Below are 16,166 nucleotides of genomic sequence, written 5' to 3' on the forward strand. Positions count from 1 at the left end.
AAGCCCGAGAGAAAGACGGGTAAAAATGAGTACATACTGTGTAAATTGCCTTCCTCCCGTGTCTCCGTCTGAGTTTTTGTCACTGAAATTTAATTGGTTGACTGTATGTGTGTGATGTAGTTATTGGTTTACACAATGCAATCAAGACAAACAGAGTTGGAGTGAGTACCCCATTCCCCAACTCTCTGTTGAGCCAGTTCAATCATGTTTTTTGGGCCGGCCACTTCCATCACATTTCATACATTCTGGCCCGTCACCGCTATACACTGTATCATTCGGATTCCTGCTTCAAAAAAACAAAAATGGCAGAGAGGGAGAAAGGTGATTCTCATTTCCATACTAGACTTGGAAAGTATTATTATCGGTACATGGGGGACTTTTCTAGCACAGCCAATCATGATCAGCATGACCCTTGGCATTCGACCTGCAAGTGGCTTAATAAAAGATCATTCTTAGACAGGCAGAGTGCCTGCAGTTGTCTCAGGGTTGAAGAGCTGTGACTGGTTGCTGGGCTTTTAGTTAGGGGCAGCTATTGATGCAATGTGCACTCCTACGAGGAAGATAAGGACAATAGAGAATGAGGGTTGGGTCATTTTAAGAGGGCATGATAATGTGGCAAGCGCATCTTTTAGCAAGGACTCTTTGAATTTTTCTCAAAGGGCTTCTCCAGTGATCTACACAAGATGAGTACATATTGTAAACACCAGCTAGTTACAGTGAATATACACCTATTCAAAATGTGTTCAATGTCATTTAGCACATTTTCTCTCATTCAGATAGTTAGTAGGTCATAATAGATGATAATTATCAGAACTGAGACCTGTTTACAAATTTCATCCATCTTACTGTCGAATACTGTGCGAGGCTCTATAATTGACTTGTGACCAGTCCAGGATGTAATCTGGCTTCGCCTGAAGTCACCCTGGAGGCTACAACTCTGGCTCTGGCTCTGGCTCGGGATCGGGGGATCGGGATCGGGATCGGGCTCCCTCAATACGAGTGATGTATGGATGTGATATATTGCTAATGCTGCTACTGAGTTTCTTATGTAATGGGGCGGATTCCCACCAGTGTATCAAAAAAAAAAGAAGAAGATCTATATAAATCTTATGTTTTTTAAATACTGAGATTCAAACGTACAGTATATTTGGCTGGAAGAATTTTCTTTTTAATCTTATCCCTAGTCAATCCACATAGCCAAAGTGGCATCGGATTTAAATAAGCAATGGGAAACATGGGGGAATAATTGGGTTGGTTGCTTTATTGGTTTTGCAATTCTGGTGAGATTTGTTGACTAACACAATGTCAATTAGCTGTGCAGTGTCATTTAAGGAGGATTACAAGCGATTACTTTTGATTGTCTGATCTTGTCTTATGACTTAGCTACACGATAAATCACTAATTGGGCCTTGAGGTTGGTCGCTGAACATAATAAACTAAAGGAGTGAACAATGCAAGGAAAAGAAGGGAAGTTATCCATTTGAATATAAAATTGATTGTAGCAAGGTACAAGTGTAACCATCTTGATGTCGAATAAAAAGGAGGTTTGTTTCTTCTTAAGGATTGAGAGGGTCATCATGCTGTGAAACGATTTGATTTCAATTCACCCTGTTATTTTTGGGCTGTTTATGCTCACATGACCATTCCCTTGATGTTGATTTTAGGCTGCAAAAGTCTCTCAGACCTTCAAGCCGTGTCATTCGATTTGACTCGACTTAGCGTTTAACTGGGCATCTGTTGTCATACTGCTGCAGTGCATCTTTAAGCCTCTCATCCCATTCCATGCCGCAGCCTTGGCCAAAAAGCTGCCATTTGCATATTGCTCTTTTATGGAGGGAAAAAATAAACACCAATGATATTTCCCAAAGGATATTGAAGCAGTTTGATTCCTCAACTTCTCCGAATGGAGTGGGTGTGTGGCAAGCCCGAAAAGGGCACCTACTTGAATCATGAGTCACCATCCCACATCACAACATTGCACGTTTTCCACTTTTAAAGGGTAAAGCGTGCAAATGACAAACTGCATCGATGAAATCTAAAAGTACATCACATTTCGACGTATAATTTATGCATAAAATGGTCAAGGAAATGCCTTAAACCAGAAGACTTTATTCTAAGCAGGGCCAAGGCAACGCAAGCTTGAGGGAAAGAAATTGCAGTTGTATCTTGTTTCCGAACAAATAAACACATCGTGTAACATCAGATAAAGGCTCACTTTGCTTTTTAAATTCCTAATTTCTAAACAAAAAATGGGAGATGACTCATCCCCTTCAACGGAGGCAGTAACACCGGTCGAACGTGTGTGTTGTGCGACTATTGGATAAAGGGTTCCCAAACTAGATGGAAAATGCACATCGGTGGTGATTTTGCAGCCATAATGAGATGCAAACATGTAAATTGCTGGCAAAGGCCTTTGTGTGTCCACTTAAGGCTAAGTGCTACAGACAGCGCATCTGTCAGAGGAGAAATGTGTCTGAGCTGTGAAACAATCCGGAATGAAAAATTGCATTGTGCTGGGGAGGTGAGGGACACAATTGCTTCCAGGGCTGAAGGGGTAATGATTATCTTGTCTCCTCACCCCATGGTATATTTTTACTATTTTTACTTTCTATCACGCCTGTTATCTTCTGCCCCCCCCCCCCCTCCCCTCCTGTCATAAAATGTATTTCTTATGGCATTTTTCGTCTTCTCTTTGCATGGCCTTAAACGCAGATCCGTTTTACCACCCAGCATATTATCTTGAAAAAATAGTCATGCAAGGTTTTGCTCTGCTTTCGTACTTTCCAACTCCAGAAATCCACCTCTGACTGCTTAATAGTAATAATGTTGAATGGATAATTCCCCACGTTATGAAATAATGATAATCATTAAACCCTGACCATCACAAAGTGCCCAGCACCTCTTGCACTTCTGCACAAGGCAATGATTTAGTTCGCATGGTGATTTCTACAGCGGAGCTCTCCAATGTCCTACATTGCGCAGTCAGCCAGCACTGTCGAAAGACCATTAAAAGGTCACAGCCAGGGAGAGAGCACACATGAAAATGATGGCAGGCAACAGATGCACGTGAGCTCTGTTATGCTATTAAGCGCCACAGAGGCAGCCTCGTTTATCCTCCAAGATCATTGCCGCTGCCACAGTCTAATGTATTGTTGGAGATGCTGCCCGCCTGCCTGCCTGCCTGCCCGCCCGCCTGCCTACCCGCATGCTGTTTCTCTGCTCCACTTTGACTCCATCCGTCCTGTCACCATGTCCGTAAACAGTATCAGAGCAGAATTCCAAACGTTCTGTCCTATTTTTCATTTATTGTGTTGAAGAAATGTGTCAAATGTATCATCTGGCAAGAGAAAAAATATGGAGCAGTGCAAGCTGTCCGTGCAAGCTGAGAACAGGGTGTGAACACTGCATCCAAGACGCTTGCCGCATGCGCTTTCCTTTCTGTTGTCACTCTTTCTATCTCCTTGCTTGTTAGTCAGCTCAAATATTGAATATATTTGCTCCTCTGCAATCTTGGGAACCCATTTTAATGATTAAAAAAAGAACCACCCATAGCTGCATTTTATTTTGGCCATTGAAGTCAGATGTGTAGCAATCATTGACCAACCCAACATCAATGTTGTTGATTGTAAATCTCCAATCCAGTCTAATATATTTTATTTTATTTCATTATTGTTTGAGGCAGCACAGTGGCTATGAATAGAAGCTTGAGTTTCCCCCAAATCAACCTGTGTGACTGTATGAAACAGCTGAACACTTGCACTTTGCACTTTCCTTGAGAGTTTTCAGATAGGTCCCATGTAAATTGGTGTCGGCTAAAATACAATGATTGATTCAGATACTGTTCATTGGCTTCATTAAAGAGAACATTCCCAAGTGCGGCACTTCTTCAAGTCAAGTCAATGGATCAAGATTGTAAATCCTGGAAGTACAGGATTTGGTCACCCTGAGGCCACCGACAACTTTTGCATGCAAAGAGTTCGATACGCAAAAGATCTTTGTGCAGCAGTATTTTCTAATGGACATTTTGGCTCATGTTCAAGTTTCTGCAGACCAGTCATGCATTTTCCAAGATATGTTGGCCAAGGGGTTGGAGATGACAGCAAAATATAAAAACAAAAACACATGGGTCTCTATGGAATTTAGTTGTGTCAATCAAGTAGCGGCCAACGTTGAAGAGCTCAATGTCAAATCATCACCAAGGACATTCCGTTTTACTGAGACGCTGATGGTGCAATCAAATGTCAGGTTCTGATCGTATTTGGCTTTTTTCGTCGTTCTATTCTTTATTATGATCATAATTATTTGGAACAGGAGGACTGCGAGCGGAATACATGGCTGTGCTCCTCCTTTAATTGATTGTACATTTTAGATCGAAGCAAATGTCTGGATGGCCTTAAGATGAAAACACTTCAGATCTGAATGCTAACGAAACAACAGCCCCTTGATGATTCCTTCCGTACTGTTGCACGGGGTTTGTGTGTTGCGTTGCGTCCAGCGCTGAACACTTGCCAGGCCGGGCCAGGCGCTGGTGACTTCATGCCTGAATGTATCTCAAAGCTGCGAGCTGAGTGACAGCCTCAAGGTGCCACCGCCGAACCATTAATGAAGCGCGTTAATGGTGCATGGCCATTTTTCAGACTGTTGTTAAGTCGGGAAGTTCTGTCTCACCACTCTGTTATCCTGTGGGGTGTGGGCAAGCCAGAGCGAGTTTGATTTGCACACTCGGGCTGGTTCCGTTCCAGTGTTCACGGGGCCACTCAAGGATGATAAAATGCAGCGCCCGCCGCAAGCCTGCAGGCTGTTTGCCAGAGGATTTTCATTTGTTTTCTTCTCTCTCTCTCTCTCTCTCTCTCTCTCTCTCTCTCTTTATTTCCGCCTTGTAATCTACATTTGTGTGCATTCTTCCACTCGCTCACTATTGTCATGACAACAGAGCAGAGCGCCAAGTCCACGATGACATTCTGCACTGCGTCGGTCGGCAATTTCGATGTCTTCAATCGTATGCAAAGGTTATCAAGTATACCTGCTGATTATTTACTGGGAGGTTGAACGGATTGTCCAGCCCATAATCCGAAGCCAGAGAGAGCAAGAAATGTGGCCTGCAAGCTCTCAGCGGCATTTACTTGTGCAGACCTGAACCTCGTCCCAGATTACGCATGAGATCAAGTTGAATTGACTTTTATAATCTGATTATGGAGAGGGGAGGGGAGATAATGCATTAAAGTGGTAGCATGGGATCAGGCACCTGTTTAGCTGCGTAAGGACAGTAGAGTCGTGTTCAGATGTAACATGTCAGTACTAATCCACAACAGGCTAAACTGCATTGTATGCTAATGGTCCAATGAATTGTGCTGTCAAAGGGCTGGTCACTTTGCTGTGGAAGCAAAGTAATGAACAGGGCCCCGTATCGTGATGTAATAGAATTGTGGGCCTGGAGGAAATGCATTTCCTGGAGCTGGCGCTTCCTATCCTTAGTTGACATCCGATTGGCTCCGCAACACATTTGAGCTGCCCCAGTGGCTGCTCCATCTTTCATTGTGACAGCTGGGTCAGCAAGGGGGCTTTCAAGTTTACAATCTTTTACACGGGACATTGAAAGCTGAACATTTGGTCAAACCAAATGGCTTGAATATCTGTCCAAATGTCCTTTGTGCTGCCTTGTACTGCCTATGCTTCTTGATTGCTTCTGAACCTTCGCTGCTCTTACATCCACGATCCTGGTGAAGTCACGTTTGTTCTCGCAACATGGACTCGACGTTGATCTACTTCCCTGAAATGAAAGCGGACATCCTATATCGTTGCACGACGCAGTGGGTTAGTGACTACATTTGAACGAGGCGGCTCTTTTCTGAAAGCTAATCTCGCCTACTTTGCTGCTGAAAAGAAGAAGGATCAACAAGCTCTAAAAGTGTTAAGATCTCCTACTGGGCTGCTAGTAAATCCTGACTCTATGCTGCTATGTGTGAATGGGGTGTCCTGCTGTTCATGTTTACCTCCCCTGCGTCTGGGGCTTCATAGTGTTGCAAGGTTGATGATGCAAGTCTCTTCACTTCCATTTTGGCAAGAGTCCACAGGGCTGCTACAATGTTGTCTTGAAGGGCTTTTGAAGCAGTCCCAGTATGAAAACACAAAACATGCGCAGTATGTGACTCCGAGCAGCAGAGGCGCTGTTTCCATTCCGTTTGCAAGAATTTGACATCATGAAGGTCGCGGGCATGCTCGGGCCCATCCCAGCTACCGACCATGCATGTTTTTGGAACGTACCTGGAGGCACCCTGAGAACATGCAAACCCCACAAGGGGATTAGGATGACCCATTAGCCCCTTCTATTGACAAACCACCGCTGATTTCAATCACGAGCTAATGCTGGGGAACCATTTGTATCAGATTGGGAATTGTCTCCATTTTACTTGCGTCATTCTTCTCTACTTTGTACAAGCAGAAGGAACATCCCTGGTATTCATTGTGATGTGACACAGATCTTTTCTTCTTCTTTTACCCATACTACAAGATAGATGAGCTCCTTCAGCGGCTCACTCAGTAATAATTCACATGCTTTTTCGTTGAAGGAGGAGCTGGATGCGTACTTCACGCCTGGCTGGGACCTGCTCACTAGCAGTCGACCAAATAGAAATACAAAATACACCTCGTCCCTTGTGCTCTTCTAAAAAAATAACGGCAGGATGGATTGGTCTGATTCCGAAATCCTTGACTCCCCAATAAATGTATACTATTTCAAGCTCATCATTTAAATGAAAAGCTCCATTTCAACACATTGTCTTGCTGATGCCGTGGGCTTTTGTTTTCCATCAACATCATTGCACATCATTATAATTGTAATTAACCCATTTGTATTGTCCTTCGATGACATCGCTCTGAGGGTAAATACAAACATCATATTTGCTTGTTAAACATGAATTAACAAACTGGTTGAAGCTGTTTGATATTTCGGAACCCCATTTGCTCTGTCATGAGCTCTCAAATGGGAGTACAGCACATTGTTTTGCCATCGAAGATCTCAGTGCTCAAATGAAAGTACAGCACATATTTGCAGTGCAATTTTATCCATTGTAAAAACAGTACTTCTCCTTATTTTTTTTTTCGATCCTTTGTATTTTTCCCATTCTAGCAATTCCAGGAGATGAATGAGTTTTCTTTGGAGAATATCGACAGTGTCGTTTTTAATGTTTTACTAGTTGCAGTTGTTCATTCAAAGGCTGATTCAAGATTCCAATGGCTGATGTCTGGTCATTTCAAAACCAGGATCCCCAAAAACGGGATCATCCTACCATGACCAAACACTCAATTGTCTTTGGCATTTTGTTTTCTTTTGGCTCCAAGCCATCATCAGACCCAGTGATGTTACTAGGATTGACTATTTTGGCTGCTCTACATTTGCCACTGCCCTGGCCAAAAAGCCTTCACCCTGTACTATCTTGCAGCCTTGTTCATTTCAAGGTCATGTCTTCATCAGTCACTGACCGATAACAATGGTATTAGATAGTGTGGACTGTATGCACGTTACTTTTGGCAAATGGATCTGTGTCATAGGGCTGTCCGGCTGCCAACTGAGCTGACAGTGCTATGGATATGATGTATAGAGTCCTTCATTTTGCATCATGAAATCCAAACATCAGTGTTGGGTGTCATATCCCCTATCCAGCCCCAATACTGTCACGTCCTTGCTTGATCTAAGCAAGCACAGGCTTATATGTAAAATTGTTTGTAGATATCACCATTCGATAGTCCAGTGTCCAATATTTGCTTTCCTATCGCGCCATCAGGGTGGAAAGTATCATTTTCATTCAACTGATATTATATGAAGCTCATAATGTTATTTATTATCATTTTGAGTAAGATCACAACGGCGCTGTGCTGATAATACTTAATGAGCACTGCCTATAACAAGACTTCTTTGAATTTTCCTTGGCGATCCGGCTCCCAAAAATGCAATATGTTGAATGGACAGTTGTTTGTCCTCGTGGCTTACAACCGTATTTGCTTTTTTAAGCACATTATAGTTTGAGTTGAGAATTCCAAATCTGAGATTGACATTTCATCGTCTTTTCTTGGTGCAATTTTCTAAACACTTGCTCATTATTATTTCTCATTGAACTGAACGGCTGGAATGACTTGTCATGAAACTGCCGTTTCTTCTTTTCATCCCCTCCGCAGGATCTGAAGAAGGTGCTGTCTTTCCCCCCATACCCAGCGGAGTTTTTGCACCCGGTCGTGTATGCCTGCACGGCGGTCATGCTGCTCTGCCTCTTTGCCTCCATCATCACGTATATAGTGCATCACAGGTAAGAAAAGTCACACCTTTTGCAGATATAGGAAGGGGACTAGCGATCCGTCCTGAGTGCACAAAGCCTTGGTCTGGCTTCAAGCTGTGAGAGTCTTGATCCTCTCGTCGTAGTGTTTCCAATTGAAAATGGAGACATGGCTCCATGCCATGTTTTCGTGAGTCCCTCAAACAGACTTCATCTCTTCATTTGTGCGCCTTTATTCTGAACGTGCCGAATGTGGTGTGGCCACTTTAGTCTTTCTGAAAAGACGGCAGCTGCTTTGACTAAAGTTATTATTCTATTTTGTTAAGTTGAAACAAGACGAGTGGTATTATCTGGCCTGCTGAATTGTACCATCATTTATTGCCATCTTACTCTCTCTAAAGTAGCTTCATTGAATAACGGCTTTAGAATGAAATGATACTAAAATGATCTATGCATGTCAACGTTCTTATTATTCAAAGACAAAAAAGTATCATTTAGAGTGAGACAAATGTAGTACATGTATTGTCAAAGCTTTAAAATGTCCAACCTGAACAATTTCCCGTCAAGGACACCCATTTTAGCATCTCTTCTCTCCCCTCCCTTGTCACTCCTCAGTACTAAACGCCATCTCTGTTTGGTAACACTGAAATTGTGTCGTATCACTCAAGCTGATAGTCGGTCTGTGAAGCACTAACAGGGTGATAAATGGGGGAAAATACGAAGCTAATTGAGATTCCAATCTCAAATCCTTCTCCACGTGCTTTTTACCCGATGCCAAAGCGATGATGAAAGCAGTGGCTCTCAAATGTTCTCTGTCATGTTCCCCCTTTCAAGTAGTAGTAGTAGTAGTGGTAGTAGAATTTCATTTGAGTTTATCCTCTAATATAGTGAGTGTTGTTTTGCAAATGTCAGTCTTCCTCTTCTCTGAATGTGAAATCACAAAAATGTGAGATTTTTTTCGTCATTTCGGTTCTGATTTGGCTCAGATGGAATATTAATAACATTTCCCTACTCCCTCTGTTCTGTATCCGTTGCTCTCAGTTCAATCCAAAGAGTTGGTTGCCTGAGCTTTGGCTCCCTTTTTGTCGTTGGAGCCCCAACTCAGCCAGGAGCTTGCCTTTTAAACGAAAAGTTTGGACCCATAATTGAGATTGTGCAGAGTTGTAAATGGAATACTATATTATCAAAATGTGACTTTTTATTGCAGCTATACGGACGTTTGTGTCTCTCTAGTGCCCCACACTTTGATTCAGAAGTGGGCTTATTAGAATAAGAATTTGTGGGAAAGCTACCAGATCTGCAATTCTGGAGCGCAAAAACATTTTTCTTATCCTAAAATGTAGTTTCCGGGCTCAAACATGAGACACAAAGACAGCTTAATTCATGACAGACTCTGGAGGAAGGGAGTCTGCAGGGTTGCAGGTTAATGTACTTGACCCAATAAAAAGCCAGTGGAGAGCCTATGAAAACCTCCTTCCAGGGAGGCCAGCCAGCAGCCAGCTTGAATGCTGGCCTCTTTGCTGGATGCAGTTCAATACCTGGACCGTGGCAGAGACAGTAGCAGCAGAAGCAGCAGCTCTTTTCCAGACCTGTGAATTCTGGCAGCCCTCATGCTGCACTGCTGCCAATGATTTATCGACGTGGACTTGACTCAAGTGCTACTGGATCACTTTTTGGGAAATTGACCATTTCCGTGTTAGGATATCATATTTTATATTGAGACAACAAAAATAGTTTGTTCATACGGGACCGTGTGTCCAACTGTATGTTATGCTTTGACCTCTTTCATCTACTGTATTTCCAGAACACGCTGAAGTGGGTTAAGTGCCTTGCCCGTGGCTGTGCAACCCTGGACTCAAATCGAATACAACTACATACTTATTACAGGGCTAGGGCGCTTCAATTGCGCTAGCCAACTGGAAACAATCCCCACCTGCATGTACTCTGTGTGGTGACAGTAATGACACTTTGCCGCCGCAGGTCTACGGCTTGAAACAAATTTGAGGTAGCCAACTGTAATGCACTTAAGGAGTTCCGCTCGCTATTTCATGTCACGGGTGGTACGCTCTTTCGTGCTGCTAGCGTGGATTCAATTTTCACTCAATGCCAGTGTGAGGTTGAGGGGAAATTGTCCTCTCCATATGTGTGCCCTGAGATTACCGTGATGTCGTTCACCTATATGCACACGGCGTGTATATATATTTTTGATACTTTGTCAATACGCCAACATTAACCATTCGTAACTCATTAAACAGACACTATAATTCAACCCCCAAAAAATTGCTTTTCGATGACCAGGGAGATTTGAAGAAGTTGAAGAGACAAACCTTTCAAAATCCTTCTTTACTGGACAAAATGGATGTCAAATTGTGGTTCATACGATTGCTCATTTTCCTCTGTGTTGCTGTTTGTTTTGGCAGCGCGATCCGCATCAGTCGGAAGGGATGGCATATACTTCTCAACTTCTGCTTCCATACGGCTCTGACCTTCGCTGTGTTTGCTGGCGGCATCAATCGAATCAAATATCCCATCATATGTCAGGCAGTAAGTGACAATCAATGTTTGTGTGTGTCTCATGAATCATACTCCTCTTCAACGCTATTCTGGCATCAAAACAGGCAGAACTTTTTGTGCCAGTGTCTTGCGTGTCCGGCCGGGGCTGTTTGATTGCGTTCGTCGAGGCGTGCTGGCTGCCAGCGCAAAAAGCAGCCTCCCTCGCTCGCTCGCCCCAGACACACCTACTCATCGGGTGACATTGAGCCATGTTGTGGAATAGGTCAAGTGGACCACTGGGAAAGAATGACAAAAATGCTTGCGTGACTGAGCCCCACACATCGAAGCATGTGCTGTTGAAGCGCCACATAGAGTATAGCACGGTCGGCGTATTATTATTTATCGACTCACAACAACATGGTGTGATTGTCAAGGGAGAAGCGGAAGAAAGACATGGAAATGAGCCATAATAAAGGGGGAGGGAATGTTTTTGAAAATCCACTGGCAATTATTGATGACCCGGTGCACTGACTGCAACCCAACGTCTTGCCGCGTTGCTTTCTAGCCGCACTTACAGTACACGTGAAATCGTATAAATAGTGGAGACAGCCGGCTGCATCTTTTTCTTTTTATATTCAAACCACACAGCTTGGTTTCCTTTCTTGGAGAATTGCAAAGATTGCTGAATACCTGCCAAAATGCTTGAAAAATCCTCCCGGTGATGCTCAGTAATCAGTACACGTGTATACTAAAAATGTTACATGGAGCCGCCAAGAGACTACAAATGGAAACTAGCCAATGGCTATAATCTGGCATAGTTACATGCAAATGTTCATTAGTGTCTGCAATTGGCTGGCATCCAGTTCAGGGTGTAGCCTGCCTCTCGCCTAAAGACAGCTGGGATAAGCTCCAGCACACCCCCAACCAACCCGAGCGAGGATAAGCAGTTCAGAGGATGGATGGATGGATGGATGGATGGATGGATGGATGGATGGATGGATGGATGGATGGATGGATGGATGGATGGATGGATGGATGGATGGATGGATGGATGGATGCATGGATGGATGCATGCATGGATGGATGCATGGATGCATGGATGCATGGATGCATGGATGCATGGATGCATGGATGCATGGATGCATGGATGGATGGGTGTGTTCTTCACTATACACTATCCCAGCAGTGATCTTTTTTTTTTCTTTCTTCTTCAAACTCGGATTAGTGATAAAGCCCCAAAATCTCCCATGTGTATATCTGCCATTTTAACTCCAGTAAACGTGGAGATACAGATCTATGGGATCATATGGATGTAGAGTCACTTTGCAAGCTGGATGTCATCAACATAAGCCCATCCATCGTATGCACGGGTGGAGCCAAACAACACTTGCCGTGGAGGTGCATAAAGCACAAGGAGAGAGAAATGTTGCCTTGTGGAATAAAGCTGAGGTTACTTGCTTTTGAGCATATTTGGGAAAGAGACCCTTCAGGGTACGTATATTCAAAATGTTTCTTTTTTCTGTAGTGTTGACATCAGTGTTGAATCTGAATTGTTTGTATTTTATTTTTTTATTTTTTTCGGTGCATGTCAGTAATTGAGAGCATAGTGTTTTACCTGAAAGATTTTAAAAAATTGCATGGTCTGAAATGGTGGAAAAGGTCAGTAAACAAGCAATTAAAAAAGGTCTAACAGTGTGAGTAGGGAGCCTACATTTGCCAGTCTGGTGCTCTTTGGTGGAAAACACATTCATTAGATCCTAGTTGGCTGTTTCCAGCTCATCCTTTGTTGACTTTGTGATCAATGTGCTGCTCAGCGAGGCAGTCATTGCCTTCAATATTTAATATTTGTTTAAGGTTTTCCTGCGTGGATTGGCCTCAACTTCTCAAATGGTAAGATGGCAGATTTTGCCAGACTAAGTAAGCGTCGAAAAGTTGCTGTCATTCATTCACGCGACAATGTTTATGCTACTATGAATTGCACTCGTTTTCTGGTTTCCTCATTCTTTATTATCTATTTATTTGATTCATCTCGCTATGCCATGCACAAAAGGTTGGATGGTTGGGTGGATGGATGGACGGATGGATGCAAATGTCTACACTGTCCGATGCTTAACATGCACATAAAGGCAGGAAAGTGAATTCTGTTTTTGTTCCCAGCAATATTTGGACTGGCCTAAAAATACCCACAAGCCTACTTCTTTCTCCTTTTTCTTTGAACTAATGAAGTGCGCATATTCCAACACACGGATTGACACACGAGCGAGCCATCTTCTGCTCTCCATAACATGCTCAAGGACACATCCAATTAGGACCAGGACTCTTGTAAACTTGTTTTGGTTCCTGGGTCTATATGACGGAAGGACAATATTTGATTGAGCATCTCAGGTTGCTACAGACCAAACTGATTGCCTATGGCTCAGGGGGGGGGGCTTTTTGCCTTTCAATATTTTCCCATCATCCTCCATCCCACTTTGAAATCTATTGTTATGAACTGTCAAGGCTTTTTGACAAAGTTAGAGCAGTTCTCCCATTCAAATGTGATTTATGAATATTCAAAGCTAGAGCGAGAGTGCAGGTATCCATTACAGGGCATTCTTTTCACAAGATAGTTGCCAACGTGACTCTCATTTATATTCTAATTTGTTATTGTGGCTGCACCCCAGATGTCCTCGAGCGTAACTGATAAGGAGCTGCTCCGTACCCAAATGTAAAAGTGCACCGAAATGCTATCAACAACCTTGCACTTATTCAACCCTTTGTGCTCGCTCGTCTCTACGCTACACTCGCATCAAGGTCTGGAAGTAAAGCAGTCAGACACACCCTTGGAATGACACTCATATTTATGAGACACCAAACTTTTATCCCCCGACAGACATTTTGCGAGCAAAAGTTGACACGAGTCAATAGAGTAATTGCAGCAGCCATTTTCCTTCTTTCAGGTGGGACTCGTGCTGCACTATTCGTCTTTAGCGACCATGCTGTGGCTTGGTGTGACAGCCAGGAACATTTACAAGCAGGTGTCTAAGAAGCCTCTCCAGAGCCAAGATGGGGACCCCCCAAGGCCCCCTAAACAACCACTGTTGAGGTACATCCATTTCCGAGCATCGCTCTCCAGTCTTGACCGCTCTGTGTTGGTTTGCGCACGTGTGCTTTCTTGTAATGCTATTTTATGATTCTTGCGTGTTCTTCCCTGCAATCAATGACTTGTTTGTCTATAGTGATGCCTCCAAATTCACGGAGAGGCTCCGAAATCCGCAAGAAAGATATTCACCGAAAAACAAAGCGGTTGAACGGCTTGGTGACTTACCTTCTATCTCAAATATATTCATCCTTCTTTCAAAGCAAATCCGCCAATACCTTCATGCTTGGGCTTATTAATACACAACTTGCAGTCTCCGGCATCATGCACTGCTTGCGAATGAGATCATTTGTCCAGGGGCAAGCGCTTGGATCCTGCAGCCCTGCAGCCATGTTGATCCGTAGTGATTGACTGTAATGGTCCCTGTCAGACATTCTCACGCAATACGACTTAGCGACTGGAGACAAATCAATTTCTCCTCCTGCGCCCACCCCCATTCTCCCTCCAATCACCATCTCCCCCATGCCCATTATCAAACCTATTTCTGCTGATCTATCTCCCTGTCCCTCCATCGAATGGTACATCAAGCAAACAATTGAAGCCAATTGGGTCAGAAATCTGCTCTGCGTCATGTTTAATAGTACCTCATCTTATTTTTCTATTTGGTGAATATTATTCTTGTAATGATTTTTATGGTTCATATGGTCCATTCATCCATACATGGTTGTTATTATTATGATGATGATGATGATTACAAAGCATGCACAGATTTGGGTGAGCAATCATTAACATATGTTAGGCATGTGCTGTACTGAGCTCGAGGTTAAAGAGGTCCGGTTGGGCTTATTCTCATTTACACTTATCTTGCTGACAGGAGCGTAAATGGCTTTCTGCTGGTAGGGGGAGGGGATGGGAGCTCCTAAGGGAACTGTTCCACTCAGAAGCAGTGACAGCCTGCTAACGCTGCCAACCACTACAATCTCCGAGCTCATTCCCTGTTTCCCTCGTCGCAATCCCCCTACCTCCGTGTCCCAAACAAGCCAGGCACCTTGATTAGAATTGGATTTGGGGGAATATCTGATGTGGTGTGAAGGGAGAGAGACAGGGGGGAGCAAAAAAGAGCAAGATGGAGTGCTGTAAAGGTTAGGCAGGCCAGTGACAAAGGTGGAGATTGAACAGGATGGAAGAGGAAATAGCATAGGAAAGTGGATGCCAGGGCAAAAGCACAAGGACACGGTGGAGACGGATTAGCGTTGTTGCTGCGCGCAATTTGTAAGCCTGGCTCGCTTCTTAGTCACTGTGATGCAAGCGTCACATTTTGCAATTAAAAGCTGTCCTTATCAGGCAGCAGATGACTGATGATTAAACACTTGCTAATGCCACACTATCATATGGTCTATAGAACCTTTTGCCTGAAGGTGACACATCTAATCTTTGCATTCATGGCCTTGATTTCACCCTGAGGAAGTGTAACATTCATTTCACAGGAGGGTGTCTGTCATTCCAAAGGGAAATGAAGTGATTGAAACATACTCCTGTTTTGCCTATGTCCATAAATTCCTCCTTTTTTCGCCCCGTGTGTTGGCGACTGACTCGGGTGCAGGCAGGGATTGTGGGTTGGTTTACTTAGTAAAGTCTCAAAGTCTGCTTTATTGTCAATCTCTTCATGCCAACCGAGTTCCTGTGAGTTGACGCTCATGCAGGGCGTGCGTGCCTTTTGATAGACTCCAGTTCACGCTGGCCCAGAACAGGATAGACTCTATAGAACATTGACCAACGAATGGTTATATGTATTTAGAGAAAAGAAATGTGTACGACTAGACTGGGTGGGGTGTGTGCAGAAAATCAACTTCGAAGGTTAAACACTATTTTTTTTTCTCAGTGGTCATTTAGATTTGTGGTGTAAGTACAGTGTCATTCTTTCTGAATACTTGAATTCAAATATATTGTTTTGAACCAAGCAAGCACTTTTGGTCATCTCTTCCAGATTTTATTTAATCAGTGGTGGAGTGCCCCTCATCATCTGTGGGGTCACAGCAGCTGTCAATCTTGACAACTACGGGAGTGGGGAACAAGCACCATAGTAAGTTCACACTTTCAATTTAAGAAAAGTGGAATGGAAACTGCGGCCATTAATTGAAAGGCTTATCTATAAATGTCAAAACCATATGAATAAAGAATTTTCATTTCATATACATATTTCCTATTGTTGTCATTTCTTTGATCCGGGATTTTGATCATTGTTATGTCTCCTGTCTTTTAATAAGGTTATTTTGGGCTTCAACAAAGAAAATCTCATTTCGACCTTTGACATTTTTGCCAAT

General features: G+C 43.3%; 1 protein-coding gene across 1 annotated transcript in view; it reads left to right on the forward strand.

The window, feature by feature from the left end:
* The window catches only part of LOC133158562 (adhesion G protein-coupled receptor A3), a 66,730-nt gene that overhangs the window by 45,745 nt on the left and 4,819 nt on the right, over positions 1-16,166 (forward strand). Inside the window, exons 15-18 of the mRNA XM_061285834.1 lie at positions 8,176-8,303; positions 10,691-10,814; positions 13,703-13,848; positions 15,830-15,925. Of these exons, the coding sequence (XP_061141818.1) occupies positions 8,176-8,303; positions 10,691-10,814; positions 13,703-13,848; positions 15,830-15,925 (494 nt within the window). The remainder of the gene's footprint in view (positions 1-8,175; positions 8,304-10,690; positions 10,815-13,702; positions 13,849-15,829; positions 15,926-16,166) is intronic.

This window comes from Syngnathus typhle, linkage group LG8 (genome assembly GCF_033458585.1).
Source record: "Syngnathus typhle isolate RoL2023-S1 ecotype Sweden linkage group LG8, RoL_Styp_1.0, whole genome shotgun sequence".
NCBI classification, from domain to species: Eukaryota; Metazoa; Chordata; class Actinopteri; order Syngnathiformes; family Syngnathidae; genus Syngnathus; species Syngnathus typhle.